The sequence below is a fragment of the Rhincodon typus genome, chromosome 40 (genome assembly GCF_021869965.1).
Source record: "Rhincodon typus isolate 14 chromosome 40, sRhiTyp1.1, whole genome shotgun sequence".
Lineage (NCBI taxonomy): Eukaryota > Metazoa > Chordata > Chondrichthyes > Orectolobiformes > Rhincodontidae > Rhincodon > Rhincodon typus.
The window spans coordinates 9,724,287-9,743,435 of record NC_063371.1 but is presented as its reverse complement, the minus strand read 5'-3'; the positions used below and the strand labels follow the sequence as shown (position 1 = coordinate 9,743,435).

The 19,149-nt window shown below is 44.0% G+C and overlaps 1 protein-coding gene across 1 annotated transcript; it reads right to left on the bottom strand.

Annotated features, from left to right (window-relative positions):
- Nucleotides 1-452: 452 nt before the first annotated feature.
- Nucleotides 453-18,981, bottom strand: LOC109922155 (E3 ubiquitin-protein ligase MARCHF5-like). The gene is made up of 6 exons (XM_020522178.2): nucleotides 18,765-18,981; nucleotides 13,036-13,238; nucleotides 11,770-11,900; nucleotides 8,403-8,586; nucleotides 7,140-7,306; nucleotides 453-5,322 (listed from the first exon to the last, which is right to left on the bottom strand). The coding sequence occupies exons 1-6, from the start codon at nucleotides 18,812-18,814 to the stop codon at nucleotides 5,164-5,166; spliced, it is 894 nt and encodes a 297-aa protein (XP_020377767.1). The 5' UTR covers nucleotides 18,815-18,981; the 3' UTR covers nucleotides 453-5,163.
- Between the last annotated feature and the right edge of the window lie 168 nt (nucleotides 18,982-19,149).

Here is a 19,149-nt window from a genome sequence, read left to right as displayed (position 1 = left end):
TGGTCAGACCATCTGTATTTGCACAAAAAGAAAAGAAAATGATGTACTTATTTTGCAACTTTTATGTCCGAAAGTGCTTCATAACTAATTCAGTAGTTCTGCAGTGCTGTCCATGGTGTGACATCGGGAAATGGCAGTCACAACAAAGATTCCGCAAACATCAATGTCTTAACAGCCAGATAATCTGGTTTTTGTGATGTTGTTTGAGCAGTAAATATTGGTCAAGGGCATGGGGAATAATGCCCCACCCTTTTTCAAAATAGATCCATAGGACTTTTCATGCTCACCTGACACTGCCTCTGTTTTAACATGTCATTTGGAAATCAGCATCAAGATTTTTATGCTCAAGGCTGTGACAGAAGAGAGGGGGAAAAACAGAAAATGACCAATCCTTCATAACTTTCAGTCTTCAGCAAACCGCTTATGCAAGGCGATAAAGGTGAACAAATAGATTTAGCATCACTTTTTAATTGTCATCATGACTAAGTCCATTGATTGGCAATGAGTGAATTAATTACATTTAATTTTGTGAGATTCCAAAGAGCAAGACGTAGGAAAATGGCAGTCAATTTGCACACACAAAGATTCCAAAAATTGCAACGTGATAACAGCCAAATAATCTGGATTTTTGTGATGTCAGGTACAGTAGATGAATGGAAAAGGAAAGAAAGAATAGATTCAGAGACAGAAAAAGAGATACAAAAGCAAACTGTGTTACATTCGGTACACACCATTAATTTACTCAAGTTCAGGCCTAAATGTGGAGAGCAAGTTAAACCAGCACACAAAAATTAGAATCAGAGTCCAAGTTTTTGGAATTATACGTTTTGTCCCATGCACAAATACATTCAACTTAGGCTCAGTGGCTGCAGTAACAACACTGAATCCTAGTGCAAGGGAGACGAACAAAATTTGGAGGTGCTGAATCTCAACAATGGGGGTGGCCAAACACAAGCCAGAAAATGTAACTTTCTATCTGCAATTTAAACGAAGTATAACTAACTACTGACACTTCGAACTTGACGTGATTCCTCAAAGTGTGGTCCCACTATGGCTAAGCCCTTAAGAAAGACTATAATGTTTAAACTTTCAGCTTTCTTTATTTTTAACTTAAAACTAAGAAGATCTGCAATGTAACTTTTAACCGTATTTTGTATGTTTTACACTATATTGTAATTACTGCAATGTTTAACTTTTACCTTTGTTATTTCTTTCTTTCTACCCCTTTCCTCAGAATCTGTATCTAGGTACTTGGACCAAAGATGGCGCCTTGTGTGGCGACATTATACAGTTTTCACCATACTCCTGTATTTTGTGCTTGAGTATACGTGACAATAAAATCAAAATCAAATCAAATTATGCATAATATACATGATCTTGAAACCCCGCTGTTGATGCGACTTGTAACGTGCTTTGTTTTCAGTCATTTAATTGAAGTATGCATTCTACACCCATTCCTTCCTGTTCTGACCCATTTCCCGTTACTCAAGTTCTCACCAATCTCAGTCTGTCCCCTCTTCCTTCAGGTTAGAGTCCATTGTGAACAGGGATAAACTGATCTTTAAAATGGGAAGCAGCAAATGATACACCCAATGTTCACAAAGATACACACGCAGCTCGTCATCAGTCAGAAGTGACATTTACTGAAGGAGGAACAATTGAAGATTTGGTTGAATAGAGACTTCATTCTTAAGGAAAAAAAAAAGTGGTTTTGACAGGGCACAGAAGCAGAAGGAGTGTGCAAGAAATTCCAGAACCTGGAGCAAAGCCTATTTGAGGGCCTGACTGCTCATCCTGCAGTGACGGGGTAGAAAATAGTGAGAATTAAAAGCAAACTTGGAGGAATACTGTAAAGCTAAAATACGTAGATACAAGAAAGCTGTAACACATGCAGAGAATAGTGGAAACTTTCAGCAGGTCTGGAGCATCTGTAGAAAGAAACAGAGTTAACATTTCAAGTCATGTTACGAAAAAGAGTTCATACCAAAGAATAGTGCATTCTTTTGGAATGTGTCTGGGAAGGAGAAAGGTTTGGATAAATCACAGAACTGGAAGAAGCAAGGTGAGGTGGTAACTGGAGCGAACACTATAACAAGAACTGAGGATTTTAGGTACCAGGAAACCAAAGTAGGTCAAAACATATGTGGTGGAATATATGCAGAAGAGATTTAGGAGGGTCAAAAGGCTTTGGTTTAATGGAAACATTAAAGTCAACAGTGAATTTGAAAAGAAAGGGACTTCTAGATGATCAGCTAAACTGACTTAAGGCCTTGCCACTGATTGAGGGGCAACGAGGAGCTGATGAGGCAAAGATACACATTGGGTTACGGAACTGAAGGAGGCCTTTGGTGTGTTGTGCAATGACGCAATGACCTTTGTAAATCAGCATCTTAAACGCAACACTTTTGGGAGAAATCAAAGAGGTGAACATCAATAAAAACAGACACGAGTCAGTGGTAACACAGTACGGAGCTAGAGAAGCACAGCAGGCCAGGCAGCATGAGAGGAACGGGAAAGTTGCCATTTTGGGTTGGGACCCTTCTTCAGAAATGGGGAGGGGGAAGGGAGTTCAGAAATAAAGAGAGAGAGGAGGGGAGGGGTAGGGGAAGTTAGGTGGGGATTGTTTAGTGAAGTGGGAAGGGCGGATAGGTGGGAAAGAAGATGGACAGGTTGTGCCAGGTCAAGGAGGCAGGGATGAGAGGGAGGCTTGGACATGGGTTGAGGCCAGGGTGGGGAGATTTTAAAACCGGTGAAATCCACGTTTAGGCCATCGGGCTCTAGGCTCCCGAGGCGGAATATGAGGAGCTGCTCCTCCAGTTTGCAGGTGGTGTCATTGTGACGCTGGAGGCGGCCCAGGATGGACATGTCACGCAGGGAGTTGGAAGGGGAGTTAAAATGGTCCACAACCAGAAGGTGTTGTCATTTGTCACGTATACAGCACAGATGCTGTACAAAACGCTACATATCAGTGGGCCTTATTGGACAACATGACGTAAGTTGGGGAATCCTGAATGAGCTAAATGACTGAGCTTGTGAACCCCGGTAGGGGGTGGAGAAAGTGAAAATGTTTTTGGTCTTAGCCATCATCAGCACATTCGCAAAAATTCAGCTCTATTGGGCTTACCCATCCTGACTGTAAGATGACTGGTCACAGGAAACATCATATTGAAGATCAAGTTTTTTTATTGATCAATACCCCTGGTGCTCACTTTCCATCAAGACCTCACTGGGTAATTGACATTCGGTCTGTTTTTTAAAACAGTAACATTAGACTGAAAGTCCCACAGGAATTTGGACAGTTCTTTCCACAGGCAATTTGCAGGATGCAATAGGAAACAGTGGGAACTAGCTTCAAATAAAATCATGGTATATTTCAGCATGAGCAGCTTTTGGAAATCAATATTCATAAACCAGTGGCTCACTGTTGTACATAATCCAGAGGAGAGTGGAACAATCCAGTCACAGGATAGCCCTGCTGACTTCATGTTCTGGAGTTTAGGATGAAAAAGTCAAAGCTACAAGGAAGGTATATTTCACGGACATGTCAGCAACGACTTGGTTGCAATACCACCTCTAACATGGCTAAACATACAATAATGTTACACGCAACAAAGTTTGCCATGGAGTGACAAAAGAAGAAATTCAGGTAGATGAGCATAAGCTTGGTACAAGATTTAACAAGCTTCTTGAAGGAGAAGAGAGTGAGGTGGAAGTGCAGCAGGGGAAATGCAGTGAAGCTCAGGATGTGAATTCCACAGTTTAGATCCTGGGCAGCTAAAAGCCCAGTTGTCAATGACGGGGCAATGAAAAATCAGTGATATCAAAGGGGCCAGAACTGGGAGGAACTCAGATGGCTCGGCCAAGTTCAAAGTGCCCATCTCTTACCTCTGTGTCGTTTTCTCCATTTGCTTCCCCAGAGTAACTGGGGCACACCTTCCATGCATTGCCAAACTACCTGAACAGACACAGTAGTGGGGAGAACAAAGACTCTATACTGCTTTGTGATTCTGCAGACCAGGCAACAAGTTACGGTATTGCTCTTGCTTCATTCGTCAACTCAGAGTGGCACAGCTGCTGTAATAGCCAATCTACATGCACAGAAATTAAGCAGAAAGAGAGAAAGAGGCCCTGATAACAAGACTCATTCTGGTACAGCATTAATACCAAAGGAAGAAGCAAGCAACAAATCAGAGCTGGCATTTTTTATTAAATTCAACTTACTGACAAGCCTAATTTTATTCAATCTTTGTTATTAGAAGTAGCTTTGCATAAACAGGCTATTTATTTGGGCTGCCACAGCAGGGAAAACAGAAAATTCTATTAAAAATAAATATTTCCTGTGGGTTTAAAATAACAAACTAAACTACCCAACTTTTAAATATACATTTATAAAATTAAGTCACTTATTTTGATCTGCTGGTTTCAGCCACATGCAAGAGCATAAAAATTCCCTCTGTGGGGCAGAAGCTTGTGAAACTCCACTGAATGCCAAGCTTAACTTGTTACTACATTTCCTTCTTCCTTGTGGCCTGAAATATCACAGGACCTGGCAAAAGAATTTTTAGTCTGCACTAAAAGTTGCCAAGAATCTAATTTGCTTAGAAGGTCCACAGAGATCACTTCAGATCCCACCCATGTTTCTGATACTGTATGTCCATCTCTCTTATAATCTACACAGCCAGGCGTTTCATACCAACCTGAGATTGAGTGCTTTCTCCTCTCGAGCAAATGCCATGAGAATGCTGTTCAACCTACAGGTTCTCCCAGCTTTCAGACAGACACCAAGGGGGCACAATTAGAACTCTGCACCCTACAATCAGAGAAATCACGCCCTGCCAAGTCATGGTGTCACACGTCCACAGCAAGTCTCAAGCAAGGCACTGCTCGAGACCCTGGCCACTCGCAGGAAAGTGCTGAGGAGTTTGAAATATGGAAAAAAAACGTAGTAAGAGAGATTAAACAATGTAATGCCAATTAAAAAACGAGCAGAGATATTCAGTCCATGTCTAAAAAGAAACCAGTGGGACCAGAACAATTGGGGCTGTATTCGAGGTCAGCTATCCGGAAGCATGGTGACGTCCCAGAGTGCCAATTCCATTAGGGGCTGAAGTGAAAACAGTCTATCTTAGCTCACACCTGCTCAAATTTCAGCAAATCACCACTTTAGTCACTTCCAGAGTCCTCGTAGCCTGCCTGGAGTTCTTCCTGGTCATCTTCTTGCTCAGGGTAGTTGAGAATCCGGCGGTTTGCTTGGATCAGATATTGCTGTTGTCTGAAGTAAACCTTTAAGGCCCCTTTGATGGCAATGAAGGCAATCCCGCCCTAAACAAGGAGGGGTGGGAGAGAGAGGGAGAGAGAGAGAGACATACACACAGAAAGTGACTCTTAATGCACAGCAAGATAACTGCAAAGTGCCATGGATCCATAACGCTGCATCTAGTCATTTTCAGCCCAACTCTTCTTGCTTTACAATGCCACTCATATATACACCAGCAACTCGAATTTCACAAGACAGGGGACAGCCATTTGTACTCTCTAAATGATCTGTCCACATCCCATTATACTGGCTTTCCCCACTGTTTTACCCTTTTTGTTGAACAACTTTCCACAGCACTGTAATATTTGGATTCAGTATTCTGTTGCTAGCACTGACTCATCATTTCAAGTCCTGACAATTTTCATCCAACCTCCTCCTTCACTGTTCTATTGATAGCCTCCCAATTACCAAGCTGCTCCTCAGTGAAAGCAGTTTACCCGCCCCTTCGCAAATTTCATCAAAACCACTTCAGAATTCGCTTCACCCCAATTCAAAATTCTTTGGTTGAAACCATCCATCATTGATGAGACAGCTTAAGCCTATGCAACATTGGTTTATTTCTGAACAAATATAACAAAACCATTGGCACAAGGATACAGAACCTTGTTGAGAGCCGTTGGTCGGTCTAACAGAATTCACTTTGGATTATTCTCAAATTAACCTCAGTTGAATTTACAGTGGTTCAGGCTGGACACTTCCTATATCAGTGTAAGACTTTCAAAGAGAACACAAAATCTTGATCTTCCTGATTTGCTTTTCCCCTCCAAGCATTTGCTCTGAACGCAACACGAGCCCCTTGATCAGAAACCTCTGATCTTGCCCCAAGACAGGAGACGATTGCAATGGGATTACACTGTAAGAGTATTGAAATCTAACTGCAATTATCCAAAGGCTTTGCTGACAATATACCCACTGACTTACACAGTTGCCCAAGAGGACTGCAACCAATGCAGTGTGGTTGGAGGGCATAGTTTTTAAGTGAGAGGAGAAGGATTTAAAAGGTACCTGATGGGGCAACCTTTTCCCAAAAAGGCTGGTTCATATACGGAATGAACTGCCAGAGGAAATGGTAGAGGCAGGTACAGTTACAAAATTTAAAAGACATTTGGACAGGTACATGAATAAGGAAGGTTTAGAAGGACATGGGCCAAATGCAGGTAAACGGGACTGGTTTAGTTTGAGAAACTTGGTCAGCATGAATGAGTCGAACCGAAGGGTCTGTTTCTATGGCTGGCTTATAAGATCTGAACAGTATGAAACTATATTCTCTCGACTTGAGGTGATATCATTGAAATATATGAAGATTGTAAAGAGCTTGTATAGGCCCTTTTGGAGAACTTTCCACATTGACAGGGCATGAGTTATTTTGTTAGTGAACAGAGAAGCCGAGAGGTGAATGACCAACTCATCTACTTTTGACAGTGTCCGATGTGGAAAGAACGGCAAGCAAGGGAACCCCTTCCAACAATATCACGAGATCAATGGAATGGAAAATCGAGTCGTAACCATGGTTTTAGTTCCTAACCTGAAGGACAGGACAAGCCACAATATGCTTCACGTTCAGCATCAGCTTAGAAAATGTACTCAAGCTGGGCTTGAATGATGCACATCTATAACAAAGATATACCAAGATGAGTTCTGTTTGCATTGAGGAAATGCAAAGCCTTAAAGTCAGCCTCACTCAAGATGACGAGCCAAAGCAGTACATGATCCAGAACAATCAAAGACCAATGCTGCAAGTGAAACTGAGTCCCAGCACATGTCAGTGCATTCGGGACAGCAAGGGGGGGTATAATTCAAGGACATGGGTATAGGTACTCACCAAGATAGTTCGCTGGAGATTGGAGTGCACACCACTGAATAGGAGCTTGCCGACCATGCTGGAGATTGTGGGGAACACAAGGGCACCACACAAGATGCGGGAGACGGACATGTGGTCACTCTGATAGCTCGTCTCAGCTGGTACACGAGGAATGGGGCATCCTAAACCTGCACAATGTTGAAACATCAACACAATCTGAATAATGCACAAAATGAAGGTGCTGCATGCACACCCAGTCAAACTGCTAGCGCAGGGATGACTTCATTGTTCATTTCTCAATGCAGCCTGAAACAACTAAAAATGACACCAAGCAGGTCCTGGCAGCATCTGTGGAGAGAAAACTATGTTAACGTTTCAAGTTCAGTGATGCTTATTCCAGATGTTTTCTCCTTACAGATGCTGTCAGAGCTGCTGAGTTCCTCCAGGAATTTCTGTTTTTGTTTCAGATCTCCAGCATCTGCAGTTCTTCGTTTTATCTATCTATCAGGTCCTCTCCAGCATTTACCAATTCATAATTTTCAGTTGTACCGCTCAAACAAGAGAGAAGATGGACAATCGCAGCAAAAGCTGGATACACAATGTGGTTAGAAAACCTCAAATGCCATGCAGAAACGGCAGCGATGGTGACAGAAATACAATGAGAACAAGAGACTGCAAGATTGAAGAGTGGATGAGACTAATGGAAATACTGGGAGGGTAAAAAGAAAGAAAAGACAGTGACACAAGATAGACAGAGTGGTCTGAAACATCCCAAGGCTCTTTACAGGAACATTGTGTTTGCCAATTTGTACAAGGCCACTTAAGGAGATCATAAAGCATCTGGAATAACGAGGTCAATTTTAAGAAGGTTCTCAAAAGAGGAAGGAAAGGTTAGAAAGGCGTAAAGATAATGTCAGAACTGAGAACCAAGTCAGCAGTCGGCACTACCATCAATCGATTAAAATTAGGGATCAGGTGGCCAGGATTAGATCACTGCAGAGATCTTGGAGGGTTGCAGAGTTGGAGGAGTTACACAGATTGGGAGTTGGAAGGCTATGCAGAGATATGAAAATGAACAAAATAATTTAGTTTTGGTATGACGTCACATCTGACATGCAAGAGCCAAAACAGATTTTATTAATGCAAAAACACCTGGTTATCAATGAGCATTTTCCATCCATGAGAAACGAGCAGATGATATAACCATTTCAAATCTCTTGGATTCCTGTCTATGGTGACAATTCACAGCGAACAGTGATTCATAGGACTAGCCTGCCATCTCACCTGGGAAAATGTTACTGAGAACCTGCAGCTTGCTGGAGTATTTTCGCCACATGCGAAGCACAAAGTCCTCCCACCGGATCATCTTGGCCAGAATAAGCATCACAGGAATGGTGGGCAGGCCCATCAGCAGGAACAGTGGATCTGCCCGCTCCATTAGGTCCAAACCTTTCTTGTGTCCGACAACCTGCAGAAAGATCAACACAGATCAAGTTACCGAACAATGTTCTCCAAAACCCAATTTGTTTGCATCAGATTACATAGGATATTTGGCAAAGAAACCAGAAAGTCGGCCCAGGCACTTCATTCAAGCCTCCACCCATCCTTCCTCACTGAGATTCACCATCTATTCCCTTCTCCCTTAAATGCTGCATCCCCTGCAAGAAATCTAAGCCATTTACTTCAATTATTTTGTGTTGTAAAGAGTTCCACATTCTGTGAAAAGATGATGTCTCTTCTGAATTCCGTGTTGTCAATTTTATTTAATGCTCTCTCGTCATGCTCTTGCCAGCATGCTCTCCATTGATGACCACAAATATCAGAATGGGTGAATGAGGCTGTTTGACTATCTTCCTTCATCCTTCCCTCAAACCCTTCAACTCTCCATGCACCATCTGTGTCTTAAATCAGTGCAAAGGTTTCAACTCAACTGCTTTTGACCCCACAGTGTTGAGCAAAAAAAGTTCCCTATATCAGCTATTCATTTCTGTTCTTCATCTGCCATGGCTTAACTTCTGATATAAAGAGGAAATAGCTCAAAAACAATTACCTACTTTTACATTTATTCCTAACAATAGAAAACTTTGCTAAATAGATACAAACCTTCTTTTTCTTATGTGTGAGATTTCAGCTCAGTTTTAAGAGCTACATTATTTGAAGGGCAGACAAACCCTGAAGAGGGGGTGATGGACGTAAGGACCTAGTGATCTAAGGTTGCAAGGCACTTCAATACTGTGGTAGAAAAAGCAATCGTGATCCTTGATTTTCTAAATAGAAGCAGACAGTCTACGGCCAACTAAGCTATGGTGAATCTTTCAAAAAAAATGCTTAGCCTCAACTGTAAAATGTACTGTCCAGTTCTAGACACCACAATTTGTAGGAAAGATGTGAAGGCATCAGAGAAGATATAGAAAAGATTTCCAACAATGGCCCTAGGATGAAGGACTTTAGTTAAATGGATCGATTAACAAGAACTGCCTCAGCTTTGCCATGGAGCGGTTTGACAGCAGATTTAATGGACAACCTTAAAACTAAAAGAGGTGTGAGCTGAGAAACTATTAAGAAACCACCACAAGCAAAATGTTCGAGATCCAGAGGACACCAATGGGAACAAAATTGAAAAGAAGAAACGGTAACATGACAAAAAACGTTTTGACGCAGCAAGTGGTTAAGGTCTAGAATTACTGTTCGAGAGTGTGATGGTGGCAGGTACAATTCCAATTATAAGGGAATGAAATGTGAACAACTTGCACCATCTTGGGGAAACTCACCATGAAGAAGACAGATGTGGGGTCTCTGTTGTGTCTGAGGCCAACTGCTCAGAGACTGAGTCAAGATTTACCTGGAAACAGTTGAGTCCTATACCCCATGATGCTTCAGAGGCTAAGGCAACTTGGAAGTGTCACCTCAAAATCCTGGACAAATCCCACCAAATTTGAAGGCAAGAAAGATAATTCTGTAGCAGCACCCTCTCCCAAAGCCATGTGGCCAGCATGGAGACATTAATCACTCAAAATCAGCTTCCACTCATATGCCTGAGACCAGGTTCTCAAAGACCCCCACGGTCCTACTTGGGCCTTGGTTGGCACAGAAGACTCCAAGTCAGAATCAAACATCCCTGTTGACTCATGGGAGCCAATAGTTTGTAACCAACTAAATCAGAGAAAGCTCTTCTTTTGAAGGAGGAGGATGGGAGGGACCTGGGCAGGGAATGAGCACAGCAACAGATTTGGTTGCAAGCACATAGTGGTGGCCTCAAGGAAGTGCAGAAAGTGCAGTGAACGTGGCAGTTAGAGTCATAGAGTTATACAGCACGAGTTGCTCAGTGATCATAACGTACATGAACAATGTTAAATAAATAGCCTTTATGGCAACAGGATAGCAGCACAAAAATAAACAAGTCTTGTTTCAACTGTGCAAAACTTTAGGAAGACCACATTTGAAATTCTGCACTAAGCTTTAGTCTTCATATTTAAAAAAGGAGACAAAAAAAACTCATTCACAAGGTCAATCTCTAGTTTCAGGTGGTTGTCCTATGACATGAGGTTCAATAAATTGAGCCTATTTTTTCGGGTGCTGACAATAATGAGAGATGATCTAACTGAAACAGACACAATTCTCAAGGGGCTTGATGGGATAGACATGGAGATTGTCCTAGTATTCTAGATTTTGCTGATCGGTCTCTGCACAAGGTTCCAATCACTTAGGTCTGAGATGAGGAGAAATTACTTCACTTAATGAGTTCTGAGCTTTTGTAGCTCCTCACTGCAAAGGGTGTGGATGCTCCATTGTTAAAAACATTTAGGGTGCATGGATATATTTTTGGTTTATCAGGGAATCAAAGGGTTTGGGGAGTGAGTGGGAAAGTTGAAGCTGAAGAGGCTTCTTGAAGGCCATATGGTCTGCCCCTATACATATTTATTGTGTTCTTGCACAGAGTAAATGGACATCCACGTAATGAAGCCAACAGCCAAAGCCAGTGGAGGCTGATGCTCTGCACACTTCAAGTATTTTGTTCTGTTTAATCCAGTGTAATAATGTGATAATCCATAATTCGCTTTTCTCAACCTTGCAAGGAATGCCAGTGTCGATGAAGGGAATTTTCCTACTTAGTCACCTAGTGTGAGCACTTACTGCTCCAGGCCACAAACAGCAGTTACAGGCATGGCCCAGCTCACTTCATATTGTCCCTTCTCCTCATGACTAACTATCCTGTCAGTTACTTGTAACAAACTGACAATTTACTGCCGTTTTCTTTGCTGCGAGGCCTTCCTAATGGGTTGACATTGTCCAAGTTTTGCTGCACTCACAGTCAAATAGTAGTAGAATTTTTCTCCCATTAGTAGAGCATAAAATTGATATGCAATTACAAGACATGCAAATTATGAATGCAAATGGAATAGTTATTTCATACTTTAACACCTCAAAGGTGACAGAACTACCCAATAGTAATGATCACCGAGTGCGTTTTTTCCCCACAGCTTAGGGTCACAGATTTAACTCATAGTCCCCATTGCAATACAGACGTCCTTGTTCACACAAGGGGTGCTTCGATCAAGTCAGGGTCTGACTTAATTATTGATAGGAAGTGGCCAGTAAGCTAACAATTTGGTGGCTCCAGGAACAATGCACTTGATATGGGAATGCCGACCTGCATTACAGTCACTGCTCCATACGTCACTGCTGACCAATACACGGTCCCCACCACAATGCTGGCTGCTGCAAAAGGGCTGGCTTTGGACAGAATGCGGTCAACTTGATGCAAGGAGTAAACAACTGGACCTGAAGAACAAAATTACAAAGAACACCATGAAGAAAAGTTATGTACAAAGGCAACCCTTGTAAAACTACAGCATACTCTGGGTTCTTTTCCTACATTGCTTTGAAAGCAAGGCTGGTTGTGTAGGCTCCCGTTTTGAAAACTTTCTATCGAGGCTTAAATATCTTCTGGCGCTCGGACAGGATTGGGTAACTTTCATTTTTGCTCTTCTTGTATTCATCTCCAGTTTATTCATATGACTGCAGTCAGTGTTTGTTTTCTAGTACTTTCTGGTATCTGTCCAGTCTCATTCTGCAAGCCTAAAGATACCTTGTTCCAATGCACTTCATACTGTTAAAGCAAGATTCAAAGTTACAAAGTTACACAGTCTCTAACTCAAACTCATTCATTCCCACACTTCAAACTGTTCTGAAACGACTTGTTCAACTCCCATTCTAACATTAAGACTCAGCTTTTTAACTAAGTTCACCCCTATTAACATCTCCTCCTTGGGCTCACTGGTCATGGTCTTTGGACAATTCTTTAGACTGATCGGATGAAATCAAGATTGATCACTAAAACAGCGAGACAGTTCCTCCATTTCACATTGTTTCCTGTCATGGTCAACAAATTCAGCAGTGTACCGGTGTATCAATGAACCATTCATGAACACAATTTACAGGTCTTGAATTATTACAATACGTTCCAAGTCAAGATCAGAGCAGTAGGCTCAATTACAATGATCCAGATGGAGATCTAGCTATGATCTTGCGAGTTGTGTATAGCATAGCTTTTCAATTCTTGTTCTGCCAAGTTGGTGCTAATAGCAATGTAACACTATAAAATATAGTTAGTATGCAACCAAACGGTGCGTCCCTTAATGAAAAATAAAAGGAGCTGATTAAAGTTTAATCGAAAGGGCCTTTTTTTGGGGAGATTGAATTTAAGCCACGGTATAGGACAGATGCCAAATCTTAGGTTCAGCTGGGCAGAATGGATTTTTATGAAGTAGCTGAACATACATAATGCACATAGGAGGGCTAAAAACCAACAGATTAATACATTGTGGTTGGAAAGAATTTTTTTGTAAATTTTCCATTTTTCATGGGGCAGCTGAAGACCTAGAGAGAGCGGAGGAGATCAAAGTCCAGTACGCACCTAACTTTGGGAAGACAATCAAATATTCAGTGTTGCACTGTGGACATGCCACTCGACCCGTGCTGTTCCCCTTCTGCTTCTCATCCAGCCATCGTTGTAGGCATGCCTGGTGTATCCATTTTGTGGATCCTTTACACCGACATGGGCTTACCCATTCTGCAGACCGATCATCAAGGTCAGTGGCAAAGCATACCCAGCAGTTCCTGCCAAAAGCAATCAAGGACACAGCTATCAAACATAAGGAAACAGTGTATCTCTGATAGCAGCTTCATCTATCATCATTCCTTAAATATAGGCATAAGCAAAAAATAAAAGAAAAACATTTTGAAGACAAAAAGGGTAGGATTGTCAACTGTGGGTGGGCATGCCCCTGTATGTTACATTTTAAAACAAGTGCAACCCCCACCACCCCTGAACATTTCACCAATAACTTCCACCTTCACAGGCTCAAGACTAATTCAAGGGCCCACTTTCTCAAACTCATCACTCACGCATGTTGACCCTCAGGCTAAACTCTACACCAGTTGTCTCTCTCTAATGAGACAGCACCCTTTGATGCTTCATGGAATCCCTACAGTGTGGAAGCAGGCCATTTGGCCCATAGTTCACAATGGCCCTCCTAACAGCATCCCAACCACATCCACCCCTCCTACTCTAAAACCCTGCGTTTCCCATAGTTAACTAACCGAGCCTACATATCCTTGTACACTATGGGGCAATTTAGCATGGCCAATCCACCATAACCTGCACAGGTTTGGACTGTGGGAAGAAACCAGAGCACCCAGAAGAAACCCAAGCAGACACAGGGAGAATGTGCAAACTCCACACAGGCAGTTGCCCAAGGGTGGAAGTGAACCCGGGTCCCTGGCACTGTGAGGCAGCAGTGCTAACCACTGAGACACCACGTCCTCCCCGTATGCTCTGGGACTTAAGTGTTTACTGCTCAAGAGATTAATCTTTCGTTCCTGGAAACTCCCACATGGGCTGACGCCACAGACGTGCAGGACAGAGTTGAGAGATGGGACCACAGTAACAGACAGCAAAGGTATTTGAGTTACAGGGAGGAATAGAGGGAATCTAAGAGTGGCCAGAAGTGGTTACAGAAGAGGGGACAAGGTCAGAGGAAGAGAGGGCAACGAGATGATAGGGGATAACCTGGATGGAGGCTAAATGGTGGTGGTGGTAGTCTGAAAGAGGTAGTGGCATCAGGGCGAGGTGATGGGGCAATGACATTTGGTGGGGGGGTGGGCAGTGAGTGCATGAGAGTCAGAGGGGGTAGGAGTCAAGAGCATGAAGTTGTAGGGGACATAGGGCTGAACATCAGATGACAGGGCAGGGAGGGTTGGTGGGATTCAAGGCCTGCGAATCAGGAGGAATAGAGAGGGGCAAAGACATGAAGCCTGGAGAGATTAGCACAATGTTCAAAGGGGTGGAGAGAGACAGAGAGAGAGAGAGAGAGAAAAGGGGGGTGCAGACTGGTTTATACTCATTTGCCTCACTCTGCACCAATTCCCAGCTGATCCCATCAGCTGGGCCTTGGGATTTAAAGCTGCGATGAGGCAATCTGTGACAACCTGCTATAATTAATCGAACACGTCACTAAGTGAGACAATTGACAACATTTGTCCTTAAAACATTAGGCCTGTTTTTACATAGGGACACCTTTCTTTTTCCAGAGTGAGAATTTTATGTTTTGCACTTTGGTGAAAGAGTAACTGGAAATCCTGGATCGAAAAAGAAGTATTGCTGCAACATTAACATGACTTGTTTATAAGCATCTGATCAACCATTTGTGAAAAATTCAGCCTGCTATGGCAACAGTGAATCTTTGCTAATTTCACAGGGGTGCAATGTTGAAAAGCATTGACATCAACGCTTCAACAAGCAGCATTCCAGGCTGTTATGATTTGGAAGGGGATGGCGGGCCAACAAGACAAGCAGGTCAGTCCCTGTCCATGTGACAGAGCCTGGTCATCAATCTTCTCCAGACCTTTGCCAGTGAACAGAGGCATTGTTGCGCCAGCACTGTCATGTTAACAGTGTGCATCAGCCAACCCACATTAAAGGAATCCACTCATAGGCACTTCAATCCCTCAAAATGAAGGTTAGAACCTGGAACACACTCTCAAATTCCTGTCACACTGACAAACCTGGATTTCCAGCGCTATAACATCAAAATTGATGCCCTGAATTACATAGGGCAGGCAGGAGAACACCAGTCGAAGAACAAAGTGGTGGACACACCTCTTCTGGAAAGGCAAGCCTAAAGATGCCAAACGAATCCATGGGGTTGTCTTCGTCATTAAAACAAAACAAATGAGTTGACCAGAGATAGTAGGAACTGCAGATGCTAGAGAATCTGAGATAACAAGGTGTCCAGCTGGATGAACACAGCAGGCGAAGCAGCAGAGGAGCAGGAAGGCTGACGTTTCGGGCCTGGACCCTTCTTCAGAAATGGGGGAGGGGAAGGGGGTTCTGAAATAAATAGGGAGAGAGGGGGAGGCGGATACAAGATGGATAGAGGAGAAGATAGGTGGACAGGAGACAGACAGGTCAAAGAGGCGGGGATGGAGCCAGTGGCCTTTGACCTGTCTGTCTCCTCTCCACCTATCTTCTCCTCTATCCATCTTCTATCCGCCTCCCCCTCTCTCCCTATTTACTTCAGGACCCCCTTCCCCTCCCCCATTTCTGAAGAAGGGTCCAGGCCCGAAACGTCAGCCTTCCTGCTCCTCTGATGCTGCTTGGCCTGCTGTGTTCATCCAGCTCTACACCTTGTTATCTTAAATGAGTTGACCATCTCAGTGAGCCCCAATTTGGGATAAACAAAAGCTCTGTAACCCTTGACAGCTCATCCCAAGCCAGATCAGTGGTCAGTGTGTACACCCCAACACTAGAAGCATCAGACAAGGCCAAAGAGGATTTCTAGTCCACAAATGATCTATCATTGTTTTGTGACTGAAAAGACGACGAGATGATTTTCCTGGTGATTTCAGTGCGAGAGTTGGGAGGGACTCAAAACTCTGGAAATGTTTGATTGGCAAGGAGGCATTGGGAAAACATGCCCCAATCAGGCTCCCTTCTAAAACAAGCACCTTGTTTTGCCAGAGGGACAAACAGCTTTCCATTTAGTTTTCTATCACTTGAAACAAATTGATATCTGGTAAACTGTGTCACTGTCCTAGTGAGGGAAATCAAGGATATCTGCATGACCTGCACCATAGCAGGAGCGAATGACTGCAGCATTGACCAATTATCTAATTAGGTCTTCTATCTCCATCGGCCTGGCCCAAAAATAGCAGTGGCAGCAGGCACAGTTTTGCCACGACTTCAATAACAATGGAATCAATGACTCTGCAAAGATCAATCTATTCAGTGAGCACCTGTCACGTGGCAACACTCAGCAAACAGGAACTACATAATGTTCATAGGATCGGATCTGCCCTTCAATCCATCATGAACAGCAGCTGTGGGGAGATTCTTGGTTTCTTTCTCGAGAAACATCAAGACCGCTTTGAGTAGAATAACCAGGTCATTGAGGAGCTACTCTAGCCTAAGTGCAAGAGTTTCCTGAACCTAAGGGAAATAAATTAGGTCTACAGAGGAACGATGGTCAAAGTCCAACATAAAACCCTGGGTGTAAGAAAAGTTCACAGCTGGAAAAAGTTCAGGAAGTCTAACAACATACTGATAGCCGTGACCCGTGGATTCTTCAGAAAACTCAAGATCATCACAGGCCCGAGCACCCATGGACCCAGCCTACTGACAGCAGAGAACTGACTGGCATTCATCAAGGATAGAAGGCAGTCAGCACTTTTTGGAAGGACCAGTTCAAGGATCTGCGCAACCAAGACTCAGTATCGACCACACACCATGGTGTGTTCTTGCCACTACCTTAGCATAACCACAGAATGACCCAAGTTTCAAAACACCCATAGACCTGAGAATCAACAATGAATGAGTCTGTGCAGGCAGAAACCGTGTTAAAATACCAAACAGGGAAGTACTCAGCACGAATACATAATCTTGTCTCTTCATCCAGAAAAAGTGGCAGATCCCCAGGCAGTCATCATTGTGACCATCTTCAATAAAGGAGTCAAGACTGTTTATGGGAATTTAAGAGGGTCTTCAGTGCTATCACAATGGAAGACAAGTCCAAGAAAAATTCAAGTACAACAACAGTTTCAACAGATGGTCCTCTTGGACCACACAAAGCTCTCAGATTCTTCCTAGTTGGCACAGTCTTTCTCAAATTTGGCTGCCTGCAGAAAATCACCATTATATCTGGCCTGCTGCATGCTAACAGGAAACGATTAGAAATGCATGGTGATCCTCACCAATGAATCTTAGAGGAGGGTGAGCTAGGAAGCTGCAGTCAACAAGGCTGTGCCTTTGTAACAATGTTGTTCCCCATCTTACTCACTGCAACAGTCCACACATTATCCATGACGCTCCAGAGGACGAGCAAAGCTAACTCAACTATAATAGATGACATTTGCATTTCCACAGACTCAAAAGTGGAAATCCAACCTATTGTTGACAGGTAGGAGTCTGACACTTAATATCCAGAAGACAAAGATTCTCTGCAAGCTTGCTCTCGCTGATAAACATTGTTCCCACAAATATCAAGATCCTTTGAGAGTCACAGGACAATGTAGATCAATTCTAATACCATGGAAGCTCACTCTCAACATGGCGAACAAACTAACATTGAAACTGAACACTGCCCCCAATGTGTCAGTGCAATCCCCGAACCTATGAGGGACAGGGTGATTGATCACAAAAATCTCAAACCCTGCACCAGTCTCACATTCTACAGAGTTAGCACTTTACCTGCCCTCCTGTATGTGCGACAGAAACAAAAGTACTGGTCAGCAGATACCTCGAATCCCTGGAGAATCATCACCATGCAATGCCCCTGCAAATCCAATGGATGGATGGGCACTCCGATATCAATGCTCCATCTTGGGTCAAGTGGCAATGGTGACTGCCGGTCTGGTGCTTTGAGAGGGACACTTCGTCTATATGTCTGACACAACAACACCCCACTGCCCCAAAACAAGCTGTCCCTGCTCTCAGCTTCATCATGGCAAGAGGTTACAGAGTGCGATGAAGGGGTTGTGGGGGAAACGAGGAAACCCTTCGAGGAAGCCCTGAAAGCCTGCTCCGATAAGATCCCCTGTTGACCAGAGAAGTACCCACCGAGGTGCCCACCCACACACAGCAAAAGACCCCAGTGGAGGGCTGAGAACAAAGAGCCAGGGAGGAGGAGAGACCCAGGGCCTGGTACCCACCCCACAGGCAACCCCTCCAGCTAGCCATGAGGGTCTGGGAGCACTTGGCTACCCTCAAAAGCAGACAGAACTGGAGAAATTGAGGTGGCGGGGTGGGTGAGGTACAGGTCAGTGTGTGTGGAGAGGAGGGAGGAAGAGATGACCCTCCTTTGGGACTGTGTGGTCGCCTGAGTTGCTCAGGAGGAATGGATTAAAAAAAAGTCATCCTGACTCATGAAGAAGAGTTACACTGGACTGGAAACGGGAACTCTGTCCCTCTCACTCTCTCCAAGAAGGATGCCGGAGCTTTTCCAGTATTTTATTTTTCTGTTTCCTTCTCATCAAAGTCATCCTCAAAGAGAGGAAGAGGACAAGAGGCGGATTGGAATGCAGACCCTAATGCAGCCTCTTTCCTGGGTGGGGAAGTGCTGAGAAACCCTCCCTCTTTTTCCCACTCACCGCTCCAGTCCAGTGAAACCTTCTGCTGCTGCTGCTGCCGCCGAAGCCATCCTGGGCCGCCGATCCCCCCCCCTCGGGATCACAGCACAAATCCAGCCCCAGGCTTTGGGCCTTAGCTCGCCTTTCGCACCCACTTTCCACGCAGCCGCGGCAGCTGGCACTCCGATTGGTCAATACCACGCCCCGCCGGAGAGGGGAGGCCGGCTGTCCAATCGGGCGCCGCCGTTGGTCGCATCTCATTCCCCATTGGGTATAAACACCTGGACCAATCAAAGACCGGGAGCCCGGCCTACTTTCATCCCACCCCCGTCCACGTACCCCGACCGGTGATTGGCTGGGCCCTTCGCCAATCGCCCGGCCGCTCTTCGCCCGTTTGGCAGCGCCG